Raw genomic sequence first — 17,852 nt, forward strand, 5'->3', positions numbered from 1 at the left:
TTCACAGGTCGTCGACTAGCGGCATTGCGTACTCCATGATCTGCTGGTGATAGCATTCACCATCTTGTAATCAATGCAGAGCCGGATGTCCAGCCCGTTCTTTTTCATCACAATCACGATCGGCGATGCCCATGGACTGTCTGAAAAGACGATCAGTCCTGCACGCAATAAAGCGCGCAGCAGCTCGTACAGCTTGCCGAGAAATCGCAGCGGGACGCGTCGGGCACGCTGTTTGATTGGGGCGTGCCCCTGTGTGTCGATATCGCATACCGCACCGTAGGCTGGCGGCGGTAGTGCGTTACCACTAGCAATCAGGATGTGCTCGTGGTTCTTTAGCGTCGCGACCAGACGTTCTCGGCGTTCAGCCGACAGCTCAGGATCAGCAACATTAGGCGCAGTGTAGTCAATTGTCGTGTTGATCTCTTCGGTCAGATCCGGCAGGAATGCCAGCTCCTTCGCGTAGTCGTCCAGGCCAATGTTGTTAGTTGGGTGTTCGTAGAAATCATTTCTCGTATCCTCCGTTGCTTCATTTCCCTCGGTTGTTAACACTCGAGCAACCGAGATGTATGTTCCGTCCAACGCCGCTACGGATTCTTCCCTTGACTCAACATTGGCATCCGCTTTGATTTCAACAGTCGGTACTTGGTCCATCTCCTTCCCATCCTGGTTTCCCATCTCTGGGCCATCTGCCGAGTCGTCGTTCGCAATATTAAATGCGTGGGCCGCCGACATATTGGGTTGTTGACTTTTGTTCCGCTCCTCGTTCTGCCGCTGTCTTGACATTTCGGAATTCGCACCAATCTTGCAATGAATACTCGGTGCCGTACTCAACACCTTCTGCGCGATGCCTGTATCCTCTGGATCAACCACCGGTGGCTCGTTCGCAGATTTGGTGACACACAAGGCCGGGACAGCTTCGTCAAAACGGGTGACTCCATTCAATCCAGTGCCGTTGCTTGTCGCTTCCGTGGTCACCCCTGACTGGACACTAACACTCGTTGGCGTATGTACCACGTTCACCGGTCTCAGTAGTTCGTGTGTACGCACTACCGAGGCTTCGTTCGCGTTATTCCCTCCGCCATGGGTTGTCGTGTACGTGTCCAAAGGTTCTGCGGAAGGCTGACCGTCGACCGAATCCTCGGCTGTCACCCCAGACGCCAGACAGGCTTCCACTTGCTCACGTTCTTCCAGGATTAGTGCCCAGCGCTCTGCACATGTCAGACGATCACTAGAATCCACTAGCGAGTCTTCTAGAGGTCGTGCTAGCACTCCACTGGGTTCTGGGTAGTCTGGTCGATCAACTGCTGAAGGCTGAGTTGCAAGCCATTGTTCGTAGATTTCGCATTCACGCTGAAAGAGCTCGCGGTCTCTACAACTTCGTAGCAACACTTGCCAGTCTTGGTACTTCTTGACTCAGACGCACAAAGCGTCACTCGTGCAAATCCCCATCTGGATCACATCGCGGATCGGTGTGGCTGTAGTACACAGTCCGATCAAACCGTGGTCAATCGAATGCTCTGAGGCGGTCCACATTGATGCCTCGTCACTGACGGGATTAGCTTGTTCGTTCGACAAAGCCACAGTACGTGTTCTTCCAGCCCGACTTGACGCTTCGCTAGTCGATATTCTCGCCACTCGTGCGCTTGAATGTCCAACCGCTCGGGTGGCCCGGCGTTCACATGGGAGCCGTATTCTTCGCCGTCGATCATGTTCTTGGTCTTTATCAACGGGATTTGGACTTCGTGCGGTAATTGCGCCGCGCCGTGGAACAGGTCCAACCGGATCCCAGCTGGGATCATAAAGTCGGTCCCGAGTACCACGTCGACGCCTGCACTATGCGCCATTACCCACATCTCAAACTCGTACACCATCTCCCATCCGAGCGTAATCTTGACGCACGCTCGTCGCGTCGTAGACACCTTGCCTTCGTTGATTCCTTGAATGTCAATGCGGCGTCCGTGATCAGGTACATCTCGGAGTCGCAACTTCTTGGCAAAGGCGTCAGTGATCACACTAACGTTCGCTCCTGTGTCGAGGAGGATCCTCGTTCGCTGGTCGTTCACAGCGCCTTGCACCAGAGCTCTCATTCTGATCCGTCGGTCGAATTTCTTGGCCGACCACCACCCCTGTCTCTCGCCAGGGTTCAACTTCATCATCTTGGAGTGACCCTTGGGCTCGTCTCGCGCTGCACTCGAAACCAAGCCGAGCGAACCCTCGCTGGTGCCCTCATCAGCATCAGCACACTCCACTCTCTCTCCAACACCTCCACCGAGGATTCTACTCCTCTCCTTTTCATTTTCCGTCGCGCTCACACTTGTTATGTATTTATCAGGCCATTCACTCTGCCCCATGAAAGCAAAGATATACTCTGCTTCCATTGAAGGCTCGGTTAACTGTGGCAGCCCGATAGGGACCAACCCAGTTGTAGTTGGCGGGCTGCCTAGTTTAAATGACGTTCTTGAACGACGGCCTTGAGCTCTGGTGGGAGTTCCTCCTTCGTGCCTTTAGTGCGCACGAATTTGGCAAGGTCTTGGAAGTTGCGAAAAAGTTCGCATTGTCCAGCATCGTGGAGTTGTTTGCAGAACTTGCATCGCTTGTTACAGTAGTGGGCGGAGTGACTCATGCCACCGCACACCGCGCATGGTCCGTACTGTGGGCGTCGGTTGTCGCGGTTGAAGTCACGTCGACCGCGTTGGTCCTGATTGAACCCACGGTCACCACCTCGGCGATCTTGATTGAAGCCATTATCGCGATCAGGCATGTTTCCACGTGGTTGACGGTTGTCTGAACGTGCGTAGGTGCCTTCAGCAGCTGCACGACGCTCATTTTCGTTAGCAGCGGCGAGGTATCGGTCGTTTTCATCCAATGAGAAATCACCGTCCGTATTATCAGGCTGAAAGTCGTTGTACTCATCTTGGACATCGTCGTAAGCGTTCGGATCTTCGTTTGAATACTCGGTGCCTCCCTGAGCAGCTTCACGACCTTCTAATTCAGCTAGTAGGTCGTCCACCGTGGCTTCAATGAGTGTCACTCTTGGTTTGATGCGGTTGTCATCGCGGCGACGGTCATCACGCCGGTTGTTGCGGGCGTACCCATCGTCGCGTCGCGTATCACGACTCTTGGAGTATCGGTACTCACTGTCACGCTTGGCCATCCTCTCCTTGCCCTTGAGAACATTTTCGATGATCTCTTCGAGCTCGTGAATGTCGGCGACTCGAGCGTGGTAGAGACTCTCCGCTAGCTTGTCATCGTCGCATGTTGCCAGGAATTGCTGTACGTGTTCTTTCGCGTCGCGACCACTCTTCTCAAAGTGTAGACGGGCGGTTCGAGCGTAGCCATTCAGCCTGTTTATGTAGTCGCACAGATGTTCATTACGTTCCCGCTTGGCGGAGTAGTAACGCGACAGTGCCGTCTGCGTGAACTGCGAGCAGTAGTAGCGGATGAACGCGTCGCTCAGCAGCTTCCACTTGCGCTTCGTCTTCTTCGGAAGTTGACGGAACCAATGAATGGCTCCGTCCCGGAGACTTAGCTCAAATGGAATGCACCATTTATCGGCATCTGTGTGGGTTCCAGTCATTTCATAGACGAACCCACGGAGCCACTGCATACAGTTCTCGCTCTTGTTGCGAGAGCCTGAGAACGGCGTGATGCGATCCAACGGTCGGTGCGAAGCCATTCCAATCCTCGGTGACGGGTCTACGTCGCTCAGCGTCGCCAGCTCATTCATCTGACGCATCAACTCGAGTTGAGGATCTTCCTCGTCAAATGTACGCACCAAAATGTCATCGTCACTGGACGAACCCTCGCTGTCAACTTGACGACGTCCGGCACCACCTTTGGGAGCTCGCGCACCGCCTCGGCGACCGAACGAACCCTCGTTACTTGCGTAAATGCGTTGCATACGGCTCTCCGAACGTGGTGTAACCATGTGCGAGTCTTGAAAGTACGGTGAAGCTTCGGTAGTGCCAAAGGCACCACGCTCAGCTCCACGCTTGGTCGGAGGAGTACGAACGAGTCGTTGGGGCGTCGGCGGCAGTGGAATCTTAGACGGATCTTCATCTAGAATCATCGGTCGACTCACAGGCTGCTTTCCGGCATTGATGGCAACAGCGCCAAACGCCTTCCGAAGCTTCTTCTTCCATTTCTGGAGAGCAGCTCCGGCTTCATGTGGACTCCAATCCTGGAGCGACATCGTCGATGGGTACGTCTCTTTCTCGAACCCCAGCGACAACAGTAGCGAAACTGAATCCTCGGCAACTTGACTAGTCGAAACCGAGTTGACTGGGTATTGAAGTTCCTGCGCAAGCGCAGGCCAGTCGGCCTTTTTCTTGGGGATGGGCTTGAACAGCTGCATCCACTCATCATTCTGCATCAGCGCTTGTACGCGGTCGAAAACGCGCTTGGCGGCTGGTGTATCACCGTTGATAGGTGGGCGAGGTGCCTTCAGCAGTGCTGAATGCTTTGCACTCGCCACCGAAGGTTTAAAACCCTCGGTCCCATCGTCATAATCATCATAGGCCGGTTCCGGTCCCGCAACATCATCGAGCTCGTCGGCGAGGTTCCTCGAAAGGGACTTGGTCGCCCCGCTCAGCCCCGATGATAGCGTGGCCGTCTCCGGCGTCGCTGCGCCTGGCTCTGGAGCCGGCGTCTTATCTTCGTAATCTTCATAATCGTGGGCGTCAGGACTGATGTCCGCTTCGTCGTCGAAGCTCACTGAAAGCTCGGTGGCGGCTGCAAAGCGCGCAGCCGGGCTTGAACTCTCGTTGCGAGCCCCGCCAGACTTGGCAGGCGTAACTGGTACCGTCGGTTGTCCTTTCGCCATGTTTCTTTTCTTTTTCTTGTGCTTCTTCTCTTGGTAGCTCGTAAACTGGAAGGCCATACAAACAGTTCACAATGGTCACAATCTGTTCCCGGGTCGCGGCACCAGTTGTGGTGTTGAAAATCCCACGTGAACTCTAGCTACAGATGTAATTAGGATGTTCCCACAACAATACGTCTACTAGGATAGTAAACGATCGTTCGGGCGGACCTGAAGACCCCAGTTCTGCCCTTGCACCGGGACAAACTGGACCTTGTAAACTACTTATATAGGCCAGCCAGTAAAATAAGAACACGCTACTAGCACGAGCAAAGCTAGCAGGTGTTTTGAATCCTCGTGGTCCCAACAGCGGAAGGGTACCAGGCACGGGTAAGCCTTTTACAAGATCACCGAGTGTTCAACACTCGGCTGGAAGAAATAAAAGGGAGGCAATTCAAGCACTCCCAGTCGTGCAAATAGGCAACAATAAGCCGTCACGTAAAACCTCCCGATAATAATCGGCCAATACACAAAGTCTCTTGGCCTTGCCGGATGAACCCTCGCTACAGAGCTTCGAGTTCACCGACAGGCACAACACACTCAAACAAGCTTGACCTGACGCTTACCTTGAAGCCGGACGTCGCTCTGTGTGCTTGAGTGGAAATTCTGTTCTGTATTTAAGCTTACCCTTTCGGGTCTATTCCTAATAAGAAGTCCTAATCAAGTATACAAATATCAAGTGAACAATGATCCGTTATGGATCTTCTTGCATGCCAAGCGTCGTCTGCACTGTCGCATGAGCATCTTTAACGGTCCGCGCCTTGTCCCAGACGGTTAACGTGTCTTCCAAAGGTCGCTGAGTATTCCGCGAACTCATCCCAACCGCCACTGAGAGTTCGTACCGTAGATGGTCCGCTGAATGCGAATCCGGCCAGTCCATTATTAATAATAAGGACAGCCTGGATTCAGTGACATAGGGCCGTATCCGATATTTGTTGAAAACTCGGAGGTGACGCCGTCGAGTCCCTTGCACCTTGGCGTCTCCGTACATCACTCGACCGAGGGTTCGTCGCTTGAACAACTTGGGCGGTGTCACGTCTTTGTCGACGGGTGATAATCCGCAACCACGGAGAAATCACTACACCACATGTACGGGTCTTAGGCGGCAATGCAGCCCGCCTCACGCGAGCTGAAAAAAACAGTGTTGACTCCGTTCAGGTCGACAGGCCCTCCTGCAGTGAGTGAAGACGTGGACGACGGCGAAAGTTCGTTCGTCCAGCTGCTTCAAAAGAGACGCCGACTTGATGCGAAGGAGACCAAGTACGAGCTCTTGCATGCAATCCCTGCGACGTCCAACGTGGTGGAGCGCTTTTTTAGCGTTGCTCATACCACGTTTAGCCAAGAACGCCATGGACTGCAGCCCATTACTTTAGAAATGATTCTCTCCCTGCGCGAGAATGCTGGTTACTGGGACGCACAAACACTTGACACAGCAACTCGAGCGTAGATACCTCTTATTGATTCAATAAATCTTGGTTATTGCAGCAGTAACTCAATTATTTATTGGTCTTCTAGCTAAAGCATCATAACGTATTGCCAACATACAAGCTAGCTTCGCGATAATTTATCGTGAAGATGCTACTACGATAAATAACAATATCATTTTCGGACCCCCTGGAATGACCGCCATGTAGCTCAAAAACACGTTGTGAGAATTATTCAACTTTGATAGCAAACTCAAACAGTGGTACACCGTAGTTTGGGTAGCGCGCAAGAACTTGCCTCGATAATGTCGAGTCGATATGCAATTATTTGGTGTTTGGCTCTGAGCACGGGCGGCTTCCTGCGCAACGCCCTAAATTTTGATTTGCTGCATTCAGAGCTCTGCTGAGTTCCCGCTCTAACATGCAAGTTTCCAACAAATCGCCGAGCTACAGTCAGCCTCACACTGTGAGTCACAGTTGAAAGCTTTCGGAGCTTTCGAGACCCGTCTGCTTCAACATGTGCGTGCGTTCCATCATTCAATGATCATTGTACCTCCTTACAAAAGAAAAACAAGTGTCAGCTTCATCTGCGGCGTTCGTTTTTCAATTCAACCCGCCGGGTTACCCGGTGATGCATTTGCTTGCGTGCGCTACGGTAGAATCCAAATAGCCAGCACGTAAATGAAATAGACTAATCGATTGTTATTATAGTTCTTGTGCGACTTACATGTATTATCACCTGATTTCTTTCTCACGACTATGCAACTACAGAATTGCGGCCGATCTGGCTTCGGCTATTGATCCGACTGTGGCGGGAGACTGCACTTTGCATAAAGCTAGCTCTGGATGTCCGTGCCATCTCTTGAGCCTTGAGCAGGCATGCCTCCCGGTACGCCTTTGAGCTAGCCAGCTCCTCTCGAGCCACTTCCAATGCATCGCAGTTAGCCGCATCTGAGAGGCATGTGGAGCAGAAGCTTCGCTTCTTCCCGAGAACAGTGCGCTGGTCAGGAGCCAAGATACACACGAGCTGTTTGGAGCAGCATCGCGAACAAACTTTGCGTAGGCAACTCTTGCAGCTCTTATGGTTTGTACCTAGAAAGCCAAAACTTCTTGAGCACACGGCACACCGACCTCGAATTCGAGCTGGTGGTTGCTGGGTAAGCGATGGCCGGTCGTCGGTAGGGTGGAGAGACAGCGACGCCGTGCATCCTGAGCTCTTGCGCATACGCCAAACCAGCTTCTTCATCAGTGCACAGTCGCGCTTCCGTGCAAAACATGACCACTGCGCTGCAATGGCTTGAAGTGACATGGTGTTGATCATCTCGTTCTGTGTGTGGAAGTCAAAGAAGCCGCGCACGTAGCACTCAACGGTTGTCGGGGTTTTCTGGAGATAAAGTGAACACACTGACATGTTGCCTCGCTCGATTCCGTGTGCCTCCTCCATGCCAGGGATCTGTGCGAAAGCCACCGAGTGGGAAATATTGTAACCGATCCGCTCGCGCTTGACCGTGTGCGCGATGCCCGTAGTGTCCAGCGACACGTAGTCACGCTGGTTATTGAAGAGTCGCCACTTGACGCTCACGTGGTGGAATGGATCGTCCACGGTGGGCTGAACCAGTTCATGTAGCACCTTGCTGTCGATGATACCGTCCTGAATGCAGGTGGACTTGATGCGGATGGCCTCGTCTGTGGTGGCCACGGCGCCATACATGACGTCGTCAAGCTTACCCTCAATGGTACCAAGAAGAAGTAGCGACGGCGTGGACGGCAGACCATTGTAACGGCTGCGTTCGCGGTAAACTCGGACACCATCCTTTCGGCGCACTTCCTTCCAGCGGCGGTTATCGGCAAAGCCATCCTTGGTCTTGAGCAGTGTGTTGTACTGCTGGATATTGTGCACCGTAAGCGTTTCGGCCAGCTCGCGCAACAGTTCGCTATCCTGCTCCGACATGTCAAGCTTCGGCGGAGCCAGCTCCGTGATCGTCTTCATCTTTGTCTGGTTTCTGCTGGACTTCTCCAGAATCGTTCTCACGTCGTGCACAGGCGTTTCGTTTCGCTGTGTCTTGTCAATGCAGTTGTGAGCTACGGGCGTGGCTGTATAAAAAGTCTCCAGTGGAGTCCCCCCCGGAAGGGAAGAAAGAAAATCTCTTGCCAAATGGAGGGGGGGTTTTAGGGAATCCAATCCGGGACTAGATTTTTTTTTCCCCCCGGGGGACACCCTTTAAAAATTTGAACTTGCCAAAAAAGCGCCAAACTAGCCACCCCGGTTTTTTTTTTTTCCCCTCTTTTTTTTTAACAAACAGAAACAAAATGACTTTGTTCCAACCTTTGACATTAATTTTTCGAATAAGATGATACAAGCCGTGCACTGAAATGAAGTTGCTTTGATCACGGGCAATACCCCGCGGTGGGTAATTTGGAGCTTATGGATCGGCGACGGTGGCCCTCTGCCAGCAATGCAGACCAGAGGTCCTTTCACAACAAGTACACTGTAGGATACCAGGATTTTGCACGACAAATAGTCGTGAGTCATGAGATTGTTGGTCAATTTGGTGTCGCTGTCGGGTAGCCAAACTTCTAGAGGAAACCTTTCCTTGGTGATTGCAACGGTTGCGGTAAACTGCCTCACCGAAACGCAAAGTACTGACACTATCCTTCGACGCACCCTGCTCTGGATGGGGTCACTGTTTTCGCCGACGACCATCCCGGTTCAATCAGCTTCAACGCGGCACGCTAGCGACAGCCGTTGAGTGATCTCGTGGGCCACGGTGGGCCGGGGCGATTCAAGACGGCAATGAATCCCTCCGAATTCGGTGAAGTGGAGCGTAAGGACCTCTGACTCAAAGGTCCAAATGACTCAAAGTCTGAGTCATTTTGATGTCGGACTGACATTGTCGCTTGTTGAACAAGCTGTGTCACACCTGACAAGTATCCTTGAGCTCCGTACATTAAACAATATGCTCGGTGGGCGTTGCTTGGCATTGCCAAGCTGGGCTGCTTTACAATTATTGCCAAACTTAAAAAAAAACTACTAAAGCCTTCTCGATGCTGTCGACCACTGTAAACAACCATTGCTGTTTTTAAATTTATTTATATATTTTATAGAAAAGTTACAGCATTAAAATACGGTAAGGTCGGAACTAAAACGTTAGATTGGAGACGGTCATTTACTGTACAGCGATCGTCTCCGTTCTGTGGCGTTCTTTTTCGACGTCGACGGTCTTCAAAGTGGTCATTGACGGGATTGAAGCTGTTTGGTTCAGATCCGCATAAACCCGCACTGTCTGACTAGTGCTACTTTTGTGAAGGACGGTCACCAAAACGCAACCGCACCATGCCATTTGACCAGCGTCCAATGCGTTGGATTCTATGAAACATGACTGTGATTGATGCCACAGTCTATGGCACGCGACTTTGCAATGGGCAAAGTCGCCAATGGCGACTACAGTACATGTACAGTCGTGCACCTCGTATTCGGCGGGGTGGACCATATAGAGTCTACGAGCTGCGAATATTTATAGAGGAGCAGATGAAATCCAAATGTACTACTTTGTATTACCTTAATTAAGTACAAATCTCAAATCCATCTTCGACACAATACCAGCGTGATTCCAACAGTTTCGAATGGTCATTGTCGATACGTCTTGCCAACCTTCTGAGCACCACTTCATCGCTGTATAAATATTGAAGGGGGTATACGTCTCGCCTTTGTAAAACAGAGACAGTGTCCATGATGGCTCTGTGGCTGCCTTCCTGCACAATGTTTGCTTATTGGCGAGATTCAACGTAGAATAGGCGGACGGGCGACGTGCCATGGCCTTTTGCGACAAAATTTATAATGAGCTGTTGTATGGTGAAGTGATTGAGCTGATACATCGTGGCGGAAGTGCGGCGCTTCATCCCTCCTTGAGGTTATTTGGTCCAAAGGAGATGGGCAACTCATTTGCGCAATGCATGTGGCCCAATCATTAGATTGTGCAGGTTATTAAGCCATACCGGGGCCGAAAACGAGGTGCACGACCAAGGCGCGCGATGCTACCTCCAGCGACCTAATGTTTTGGAAATGTTCATGGGCAACTTGCACAAGAACATTTCCATCCGTTGGAGATTCTAGAAATAATAATTGTTTTTGAAGCGGTAAAGGAGCACCGTATGACTACACTACACTGAGATGTAATAACAGCAAACAAATTACGAGATAGACTGTCAACGGGGCGATGCAATACGTCATTCGCCCGTCGAGATGCTGCCATCGTATTCCCCCAAGGGACGCAAGCACTCGCAGCAACTGCCGCTCTGGAAGCGTGTGGCACTCATCGGTCTAATTTGCATCCTATTGCTGTTCCTCTGGGTACAGTATACCATCCTGACTACGAACTTGGGTGGCGTCCCGGCGCACGTGGGCGAACTGCAGGGCGCCACGAATCAGGTGGCTCAACGCCCGGAGGACAACCACAATGAGCAGGCGCATCTCAGAGGCGACGAACATCAGCAGCAGCCGTCTGAAATAAACGCTGTGAATCACGCGACAGGAGGTGGTGGGGCAGGTGCAGGCCACGACGTAGTCGATGAGATGCTGGCGGATGAGGTTGTTGCAGACGTGGAAGACCCCGATAAGACGGTGACTGCGGTGCCCTCGGAACAGCAAGAATCTCGTCGTCTGGCTGTGCGTAAGGCTATGAAGTTTGCGTGGGGAAACTACGAGGAACACGCGTTTGGGGGGGATGAAGTGGACCCGAAGAACGGCTGGAAACGTAGCAACGTGTGGGGTGACATCGCGTGCTCCATGGTGGACGGCATTGACACGCTCTGGATCATGGACTTGAAGGACGAATTCCAACGCGCTAGAGACTATGTGGCGAACCAGCTCGATTTCTCCCACTTAGGCCGCGATGGCAACAAACTTTCGGTGTTTGAAACTATCATCCGCGAAGTTGGCGGTCTCTTAAGCGCATTTGACCTCTCTGGCGATACCATTTTCAAAGAGAAAGCCAGGGAGCTTATGGACATTCTCACGCCGGCTTTCGACAAGGAGGAAGGCGTGTTCTACACGCTTTTTAATCCGTACACGAAGGAGAAGAGCTTTGCTGGGTGGGCTGGCTTTCGGTAAGTGCGGCCTTCTGTTGTCAATTCACAATCTCTTTTATCACCTTGGATAATGCTTATTTGATGCTTCAGAGCCCATATCGCTGATATCGGTACACTGCAGCTCGAGACGCGCTATCTTTCGGACATTACTGGAGACCCTAAATACGCCGAGATGGTAGTCTAAGGCCCGCAATGGTCTCTTTTGTGTTGGGGGCTAACTATTTACTTCTTGCTACCCAGGGTGACGCGTTTTACCAGATCCTGAAACGCGAAGGATCCTACAAGAAAACAGGCTTGTTCCCAGTGCATTATGACCCACGTTACGGGACATTCGACGTCCAAAGAAGTGTTATCACTCTTGGTGCGCTTGGTGACTCGTTCTATGAGTATTTATTGAAAGTGTACATCTATAGCGGTAAACGCGAAGAGGACGAGTATCTTCGAGAGCTCTACGATGACGCCGTGAGGGGCATGGAGGAACACTTACTGTACTTCTCAATCCCCGACGATCTCTACTTCTTACAGGAGATGAAAGTCCCTTCTTTCTCGGTGCGTAGCTTTGATACAATGGTTGTGTAGATACAAGTCCTCTGATGTATTGTATTTGTTTGGGCTATGTGTGCAGGCTGTTCAACGTATGGACCATCTTCTATGCTTTGTTCCAGGGCTGCTGGCATTGGGCACGCTGTCCGAGACAGAAGACCACGCCAAAAACGCCAAACATCTCGAGCTCGCTGAGAAACTAATGGAGACCTGCTACCAGCTCTATCACCGTCAGCCAACAGGGTTGTCTCCGGACATTGTGAGCTTCCCGAAGATGCAGGTGATTGACCCCAAGTATCGCCTGCGACCAGAGACCATTGAGAGTCTCTTTTATATGTATCGTGTCACCAAGAATCCCAAATACCGTGAATACGGCTGGGAAATCTTCCAAGCGCTGGAGACGCACGCCAAGGTGAAACATGGCTACGCTGCCATCTTGGATGTGACGCAGCTGCCTGCCCATATCTGTATACAAGATGGAGAGTTTCTTCTTAGCCGAGACGCTCAAGTATCACTACTTGCTGCAAGCACCCGAGACTCTCATTCCGCTTGACAAGTACGTTTTCAATACTGAAGCACACCCTCTCCGCATTCGCAGGAGGAACTAGTTTTGGTCTCCTACAACCAATTGATACATCATTGTACATATCATACTTAATGTACCGGTATCACCACAAAATGAAGTCGTGTTTTGCTAGGCTTCTATCCAGATAGCTGTAGTTTGTATGGTGATCGAATCTGAAGGACGAGTAAACTGTACGTATACGAGCCAAGAAATAGTCTACGGTGTTGTACTCGCCGACTTTCATGCCCTAGTTAGTGCTGGTGACGAACAATCTGGAGCCGTATACACAGCTAATGTAGCCCCGGAGTCCGGACAGCAGGTGGCAGCGCATTTTGGTGTAGCTGAATTCGTTTCTATATGCGTATCAACATTAGGAGGTATCAAACATGTGAACACGAATAGTAAACGAAAAAAATGGGAAGGCTACCGATGAAGGAAGGCGGCGGGCGCAAGGAGCGCAAGAATGTGCGATCGTCCACTACGTTCGAGACGCGTCTGGCAGCGATAAAGTTCTACGAGGAGAGCAAAGATATGTCGTCCACAGTGGAGCGCTTCTTCCCGACCTTGTCGGTCGAGGCTAAGCGCAGCAAGAAGCGTGTCGTCTACGCCTGGATCAAAGACCGCGAAAAAATTGAGAAAGCCTGTGAGTCTGTGAGCACCGCCAAGTCGCATCGCCTGCGCAAAGCAGGTGCTGGGCTTTCGCTTAGTGATGACGCTGAGAAGTGCATTTTGGTGTGGCTTCGCTCGATGCAGAAGCTCGGCGTTCCCGTGACGGGAACGATACTGTCTGAACACGCGTTAGAAGTGGCCAAGGAGCTGGGCATCGACAGCGCTCTCTTTACAGCGTCGGTGACGTGGAGGAAGAGCTTTCTCCAGAGACACAAGTTGGCCATGTAGAAAGTGACGGTGGCGTCGCCGTTTGAGTGGAACAACATTGCAGAAATCTGTCCATCTATATTATGAATAACGTGGTGGCACTTGTTGTAAATGTTCTCTCACTGTGGTGAATTTTATGCCATAATAAGTGAGTCTGGTCATGTCTTAATTTCATTGTACATGTACCTACGTCTTTGACTTCGAATGGTACGCGCATGGCGGTCTGCGGTCTGCCTTCCACTGTACAGCTCCCTGGTCTTGGGGTTCGCGACGCACACAAGCTTCTTCACGCAGCATCGAGAGCGGATCTCGTTTAGGTAGACATTGCACGCTCTGGTGTTGCCGAGGACCCAAAAGACTTGTTGCAGTTTCTGCACGCTGTGCGCGTGGTCGCGTAGCATCCCACCGTGTTCGGCATCAGCTGGTGGTACAAAATGCATACCGAGCGGTTGCCTCGGTCGATACTGTGACGATCAAAGTGCGGTAGTTAGCAAAGAAGATGGAGTGTGATAAACTGTAGCTCACCCGTTCGCCAGTCGAGGAACGAGCGAAGCCCGTGGATTCTAAGCATACGTAGTCACGTGTGCTGAGGAGCTGCCCACCTGCTGGAATGGGTCACGCTCCGCCGGTCGCACAAGCCAGCGCAATACTTTGCTCTGCTGAGGACCATCTTACAACACCCTCTCCTTTACTCTCGCATCGGTATCGGTGCCAGCGACAGCGCCATGCATAATGTCATCCAAGTCGCCCACGACAGTGCCAAAGCATCGATGGACGGGATGATGGGTCTGGAAGTAGCGCGTTCCTCGTAAATGCTCGATCTCACGTATTTCGTCTAAAAGGGCTAACCGTTTCTTAGAAATTGAGACTTACGAAGGGACGCGAGAAGTTTATTGCCTACGCTACTGACGCTTGCTTCGACTCTCGATCCTGCAGACTCTGTCTTAGCGGATCTTTTGTCGACCGATCGACCGGTGGAATCATCGCAAAATTCATTTCCTTCATCACCAGCACGTAAAAGAAGGTGTTTATCGCCATCACCGCCGCCAGTGCAAAGTATAAATACTCCATGTGACCGTCGTTCAAGTCAGTGGGTATGTACTTGCCGAACAACAGCACGAACACGGACAAAAGTGTGCTACCCATCGAGTTCATAAAGAAACCCAAGGCGATTGACATGCCACACAAGCTCAGCGGGACCTCCGTATAACCGATGTTATACGTGGAGATCTGAATGAATACCGTCGCCAACGACACAAGACAGTACTGAGGAATCGCAGCATACCATGGAATGTCGCTCATGGGCTGGCCGCCGTCGTCATTCAAAATGTACTGCATCTCTCCATTGGAGTCCTCGTACGTCAACAAAGAGGAGTTTCGTCGGATGATTTCAAAGAACCCCGTCCAAAGCATCGCGATGATCGCCACAATATATCCAGCCAAAACCTTGCCATATCTGCTGGGTGGTTCGCCAAAATACTTCTCGTACGACGGGTAAACAATCTTGTCAAGCAGTGGCACGAAGAGGAAACCGGAGCTGGATTGAAGATCTGGACCGTGGGGCCAGGAATTTGGCTGGCGCCGGGTCCGCTACCTAGTCTCACATCGGTCTCCTGGATGATTGTCTGATTGTTGCCGCGTTGGTTCTGGCAGACCCACCAGAACATGTTAAAGGCGTTGAAAGGGAGGATTCGGATGACCTGCTTGATTCCACGAATCGTTTCAGGGTCGAGTTCGACGCCGAGAGCATCGGTGGCACCATCGATGAAGGAGGGGTCTCGAGCGTAATAGATGTAGAGGATGGTAGCGGCAATTGTCAAGACACCGCACGCGTATGAAATGTTGTGGCCAACTTCCCCATGATCCCCTAAGAATGCGGCAGGGAAATTGAGCAGAAAAGCGGAGAGATACATTATGGTACCCAACACAATCATCCTTGCCTGGTAGTTATGTCTGGCGCGACGGACAACGACACGAATCACAGCACCGAGAGCACTCCTAGTTGGTGGTACGTCTACGTAGCGCTTTCGTGTGGACAGCATCACTCCGACGAAAGTCAGCAGCATGAGTAGACCAACCAGATAGACTGCCATGAAACCGTATTCGGCTGGGATTGCTCCAAAGCCATGGATAGCGAGCGAAGGGAACACAAGCGTAGCTGAAAGAAATGCCAAGGCGAGAGGCCCAAAAGTTGAGGCTGAAGAAACTCGCACGCTCTTCTGGGGGAGACGTGATGGAGAATTGATCACCGCCAAATGAGACCGTCAGCGCTCGAAGACACACCTGGTTGAGCGCAACACCACCGAAGAGACCAACACAGAATAGAGTCTGACTCAAAGACTGTGTGGCGCGAATTGACGGTAAGGCTGCAAGGGTGATGAGCACAAAACCCACGGAACTGGAGGATGCAGCGCCCAGGAGCGTTTTGAACTTGCCAAGGAATTCGTCAGAGATGTAGCCTGCAGGGATGCACGCAAATTGGCTGAGCGAGTCGTACGTGAGCTTCATGGAGTTGGAACCCTTGTTGGACCAGCCGAGCCGTTGGAAAAAGTTTTTAAGCGATTGGTTGACAGCGTAGCTGGCCACTTCTTCGCATATCGTTAGGAGGAAAACGAAGACGCAGACTTTCTTGATGATGTTCCGCGAGTATTTGGACGGTCGAGCATCCCAAAGCTTAGTGCTGTAGCCCGCGGATGGCTTCGGTGACAATGTTTGGGTGCTGTAGTCGTTGGAACTGGTTAGCGGCACCGAGTAAAATAGTACTTACACGAAACATTACAGTAGTACCTTCGTAAATTTGACGATAAAATACTGTCCATGGTAAATTTCAACTCAGTTCTGAAAAACAAGATTTCTGAAAAAGACACCCCCTCTCCCCCCTTTCTCCCAACCCCAAAATCTATGAGCCTTTCATTCCAAAAAATTCCCGCGCACTACATCAGCCACCCGCCCCTCCTAAACTCTAATACGAGACGAAGACACACGACAGCTCTGAAGGTTAGCATGCATGTTCATGTAGATTAGAGGGGGGGGAGGTAAGCTAAGAGCGTATTCTGTGGTTCTCATGTGTGCAATCAGAATGAGCGACAGTGAACCCGAGCGGCAAGTCCCTCCTGGGGTCTTGTGGCTCTGTCCCCCAGTTGATGTCGAGTGGCTTGAGAGCTGGGATGCCTTCCGCAAATACATGGAGCGCTACCAAGAGGAGACACACCAGATCTTTCCACAGCGCACGTCCACGTCGGTTCAAAAGAGAAATCGAGAAATTAAGGCGCGAGCAAACCTGAGTGTTAATGCGAAGGACCCAGATGATTCCGGCACGACTAACACAGTTACTGATGAGACGTCGGATCGATTGATCCCTGAGGAGTTCGGAAATTTCTGGAATAAGTTGGTCTGCACTCACGGGTGGAAGCGCAAGAGCCGTGGAAAGGGGATACGAAGGTCGTTTTTTTGAGAAGACTACAGGCTGGAAGGCAAACATTAAGGCTGCTGTCGTGTGGAACGATGAACACGACACGTTCATGGTACGCGTCACTGACTTTGACGTCAGACACAACCACAATGTGTCTCGCGCTACATTTGAGAACCATGTGTCGAACCGTCGCGTGGAGGATCCGGACATACTGGCATTCGTGGATGAACTCCAAGCTGCTGGTTCTAAGCCGAAGCTAATTATGCAGTTCCTGCGAAAGAAGACAGGTGGGTGCGCTTAACTCAACCCAGAATTATATATAGTGACTGATAACTTTTTTGTTTTGGACTCCATGTAGGAAAAAATGTGGTGCTTCGAGATGTACACAACATGGTGGCGAGGATGAAGGAGAGACGAAGGGGAGGTGCGACTACTGAAGAACGGCTGGAGACTGTCTTGCGAGGGATTTGCGAATGTCGTGGAAACCGAGCAACCGTTTACGTCGACGAATCCAAAACTGCACAGACCATCGCGTTGCAGACGAGACAAATGCGACGCTGGTTCAAGGCTTTTCCTGAAGTGATGCTCATTGACGCGACGCATAACACCAACGAATCGCGCTACAAGCTCTTCTCGTTCATGGTTAACGATGTGTACGGACATGTAAGTAAATGTACCTGACGTTACATCCTATGTGCCTCTAGTTACACTTTTACTTCTCCGACCCGTTTCAAAATGATGATTGGGGTTTTTTATTGATCGCACATAAACTGAATAATCTACTTCAATTGGATAAAAAAGACTTTGGGTTTGCATGGCTGCGGGCCCACTAAAATTATGGTTGGCCTAGACTAAAGTCAACTCCGCGTTTTGGGGTTTTAGCGCGATGCCCAGAACACCTGGAAAACAAGACATTACGCCTGAAAACTCGTCTCAATGTGGTTGTGTTCTTTGGTGAAACGGAGCGCTAACAGTAAATTGCTCTGTGGCAGCAGTTTGTGCAGCTATGGAGGGCGTTTGGATAGTGTGTCGCGACGGCATTCCAAGAGGATCTGGAAGGTCGCGCTCAAGAGGTCGGAATTATAT

The 17,852-nt window shown here is 51.2% G+C and overlaps 4 protein-coding genes across 4 annotated transcripts; 2 read left to right on the forward strand and 2 right to left on the reverse strand.

The window, feature by feature from the left end:
* Window positions 1-7,118: 7,118 nt before the first annotated feature.
* On the reverse strand, window positions 7,119-8,986 carry PITG_07364 (uncharacterized protein; the record flags this gene model as incomplete). The annotated part of the gene is made up of 4 exons (XM_002904356.1): window positions 7,119-7,184; window positions 7,337-7,374; window positions 7,414-8,344; window positions 8,948-8,986. The coding sequence occupies 4 exons, from the start codon at window positions 8,984-8,986 to the stop codon at window positions 7,119-7,121; spliced, it is 1,074 nt and encodes a 357-aa protein (XP_002904402.1).
* Window positions 8,987-10,525: 1,539 nt separating this feature from the next.
* On the forward strand, window positions 10,526-12,466 carry PITG_07365 (mannosyl-oligosaccharide alpha-1,2-mannosidase, putative; the record flags this gene model as incomplete). The annotated part of the gene is made up of 4 exons (XM_002904357.1): window positions 10,526-11,388; window positions 11,461-11,545; window positions 11,629-11,919; window positions 11,996-12,466. 4 exons carry the CDS (start codon window positions 10,526-10,528, stop codon window positions 12,464-12,466), a joined length of 1,710 nt encoding a protein of 569 aa, XP_002904403.1.
* A 426-nt stretch (window positions 12,467-12,892) lies between these two features.
* Window positions 12,893-13,414, forward strand: PITG_07366 (uncharacterized protein; the record flags this gene model as incomplete). The annotated part of the gene is made up of 1 exon (XM_002904358.1): window positions 12,893-13,414. The coding sequence occupies one exon, from the start codon at window positions 12,893-12,895 to the stop codon at window positions 13,373-13,375; it is 483 nt and encodes a 160-aa protein (XP_002904404.1).
* An 837-nt stretch (window positions 13,415-14,251) lies between these two features.
* On the reverse strand, window positions 14,252-15,862 carry PITG_07367 (uncharacterized protein; the record flags this gene model as incomplete). The annotated part of the gene is made up of 3 exons (XM_002904359.1): window positions 14,252-14,836; window positions 14,887-15,512; window positions 15,562-15,862. 3 exons carry the CDS (start codon window positions 15,860-15,862, stop codon window positions 14,252-14,254), a joined length of 1,512 nt encoding a protein of 503 aa, XP_002904405.1.
* Between the last annotated feature and the right edge of the window lie 1,990 nt (window positions 15,863-17,852).

This window comes from Phytophthora infestans, genomic scaffold (assembly GCF_000142945.1).
Source record: "Phytophthora infestans T30-4 supercont1.11 genomic scaffold, whole genome shotgun sequence".
Classification (NCBI taxonomy): domain Eukaryota; phylum Oomycota; class Peronosporomycetes; order Peronosporales; family Peronosporaceae; genus Phytophthora; species Phytophthora infestans.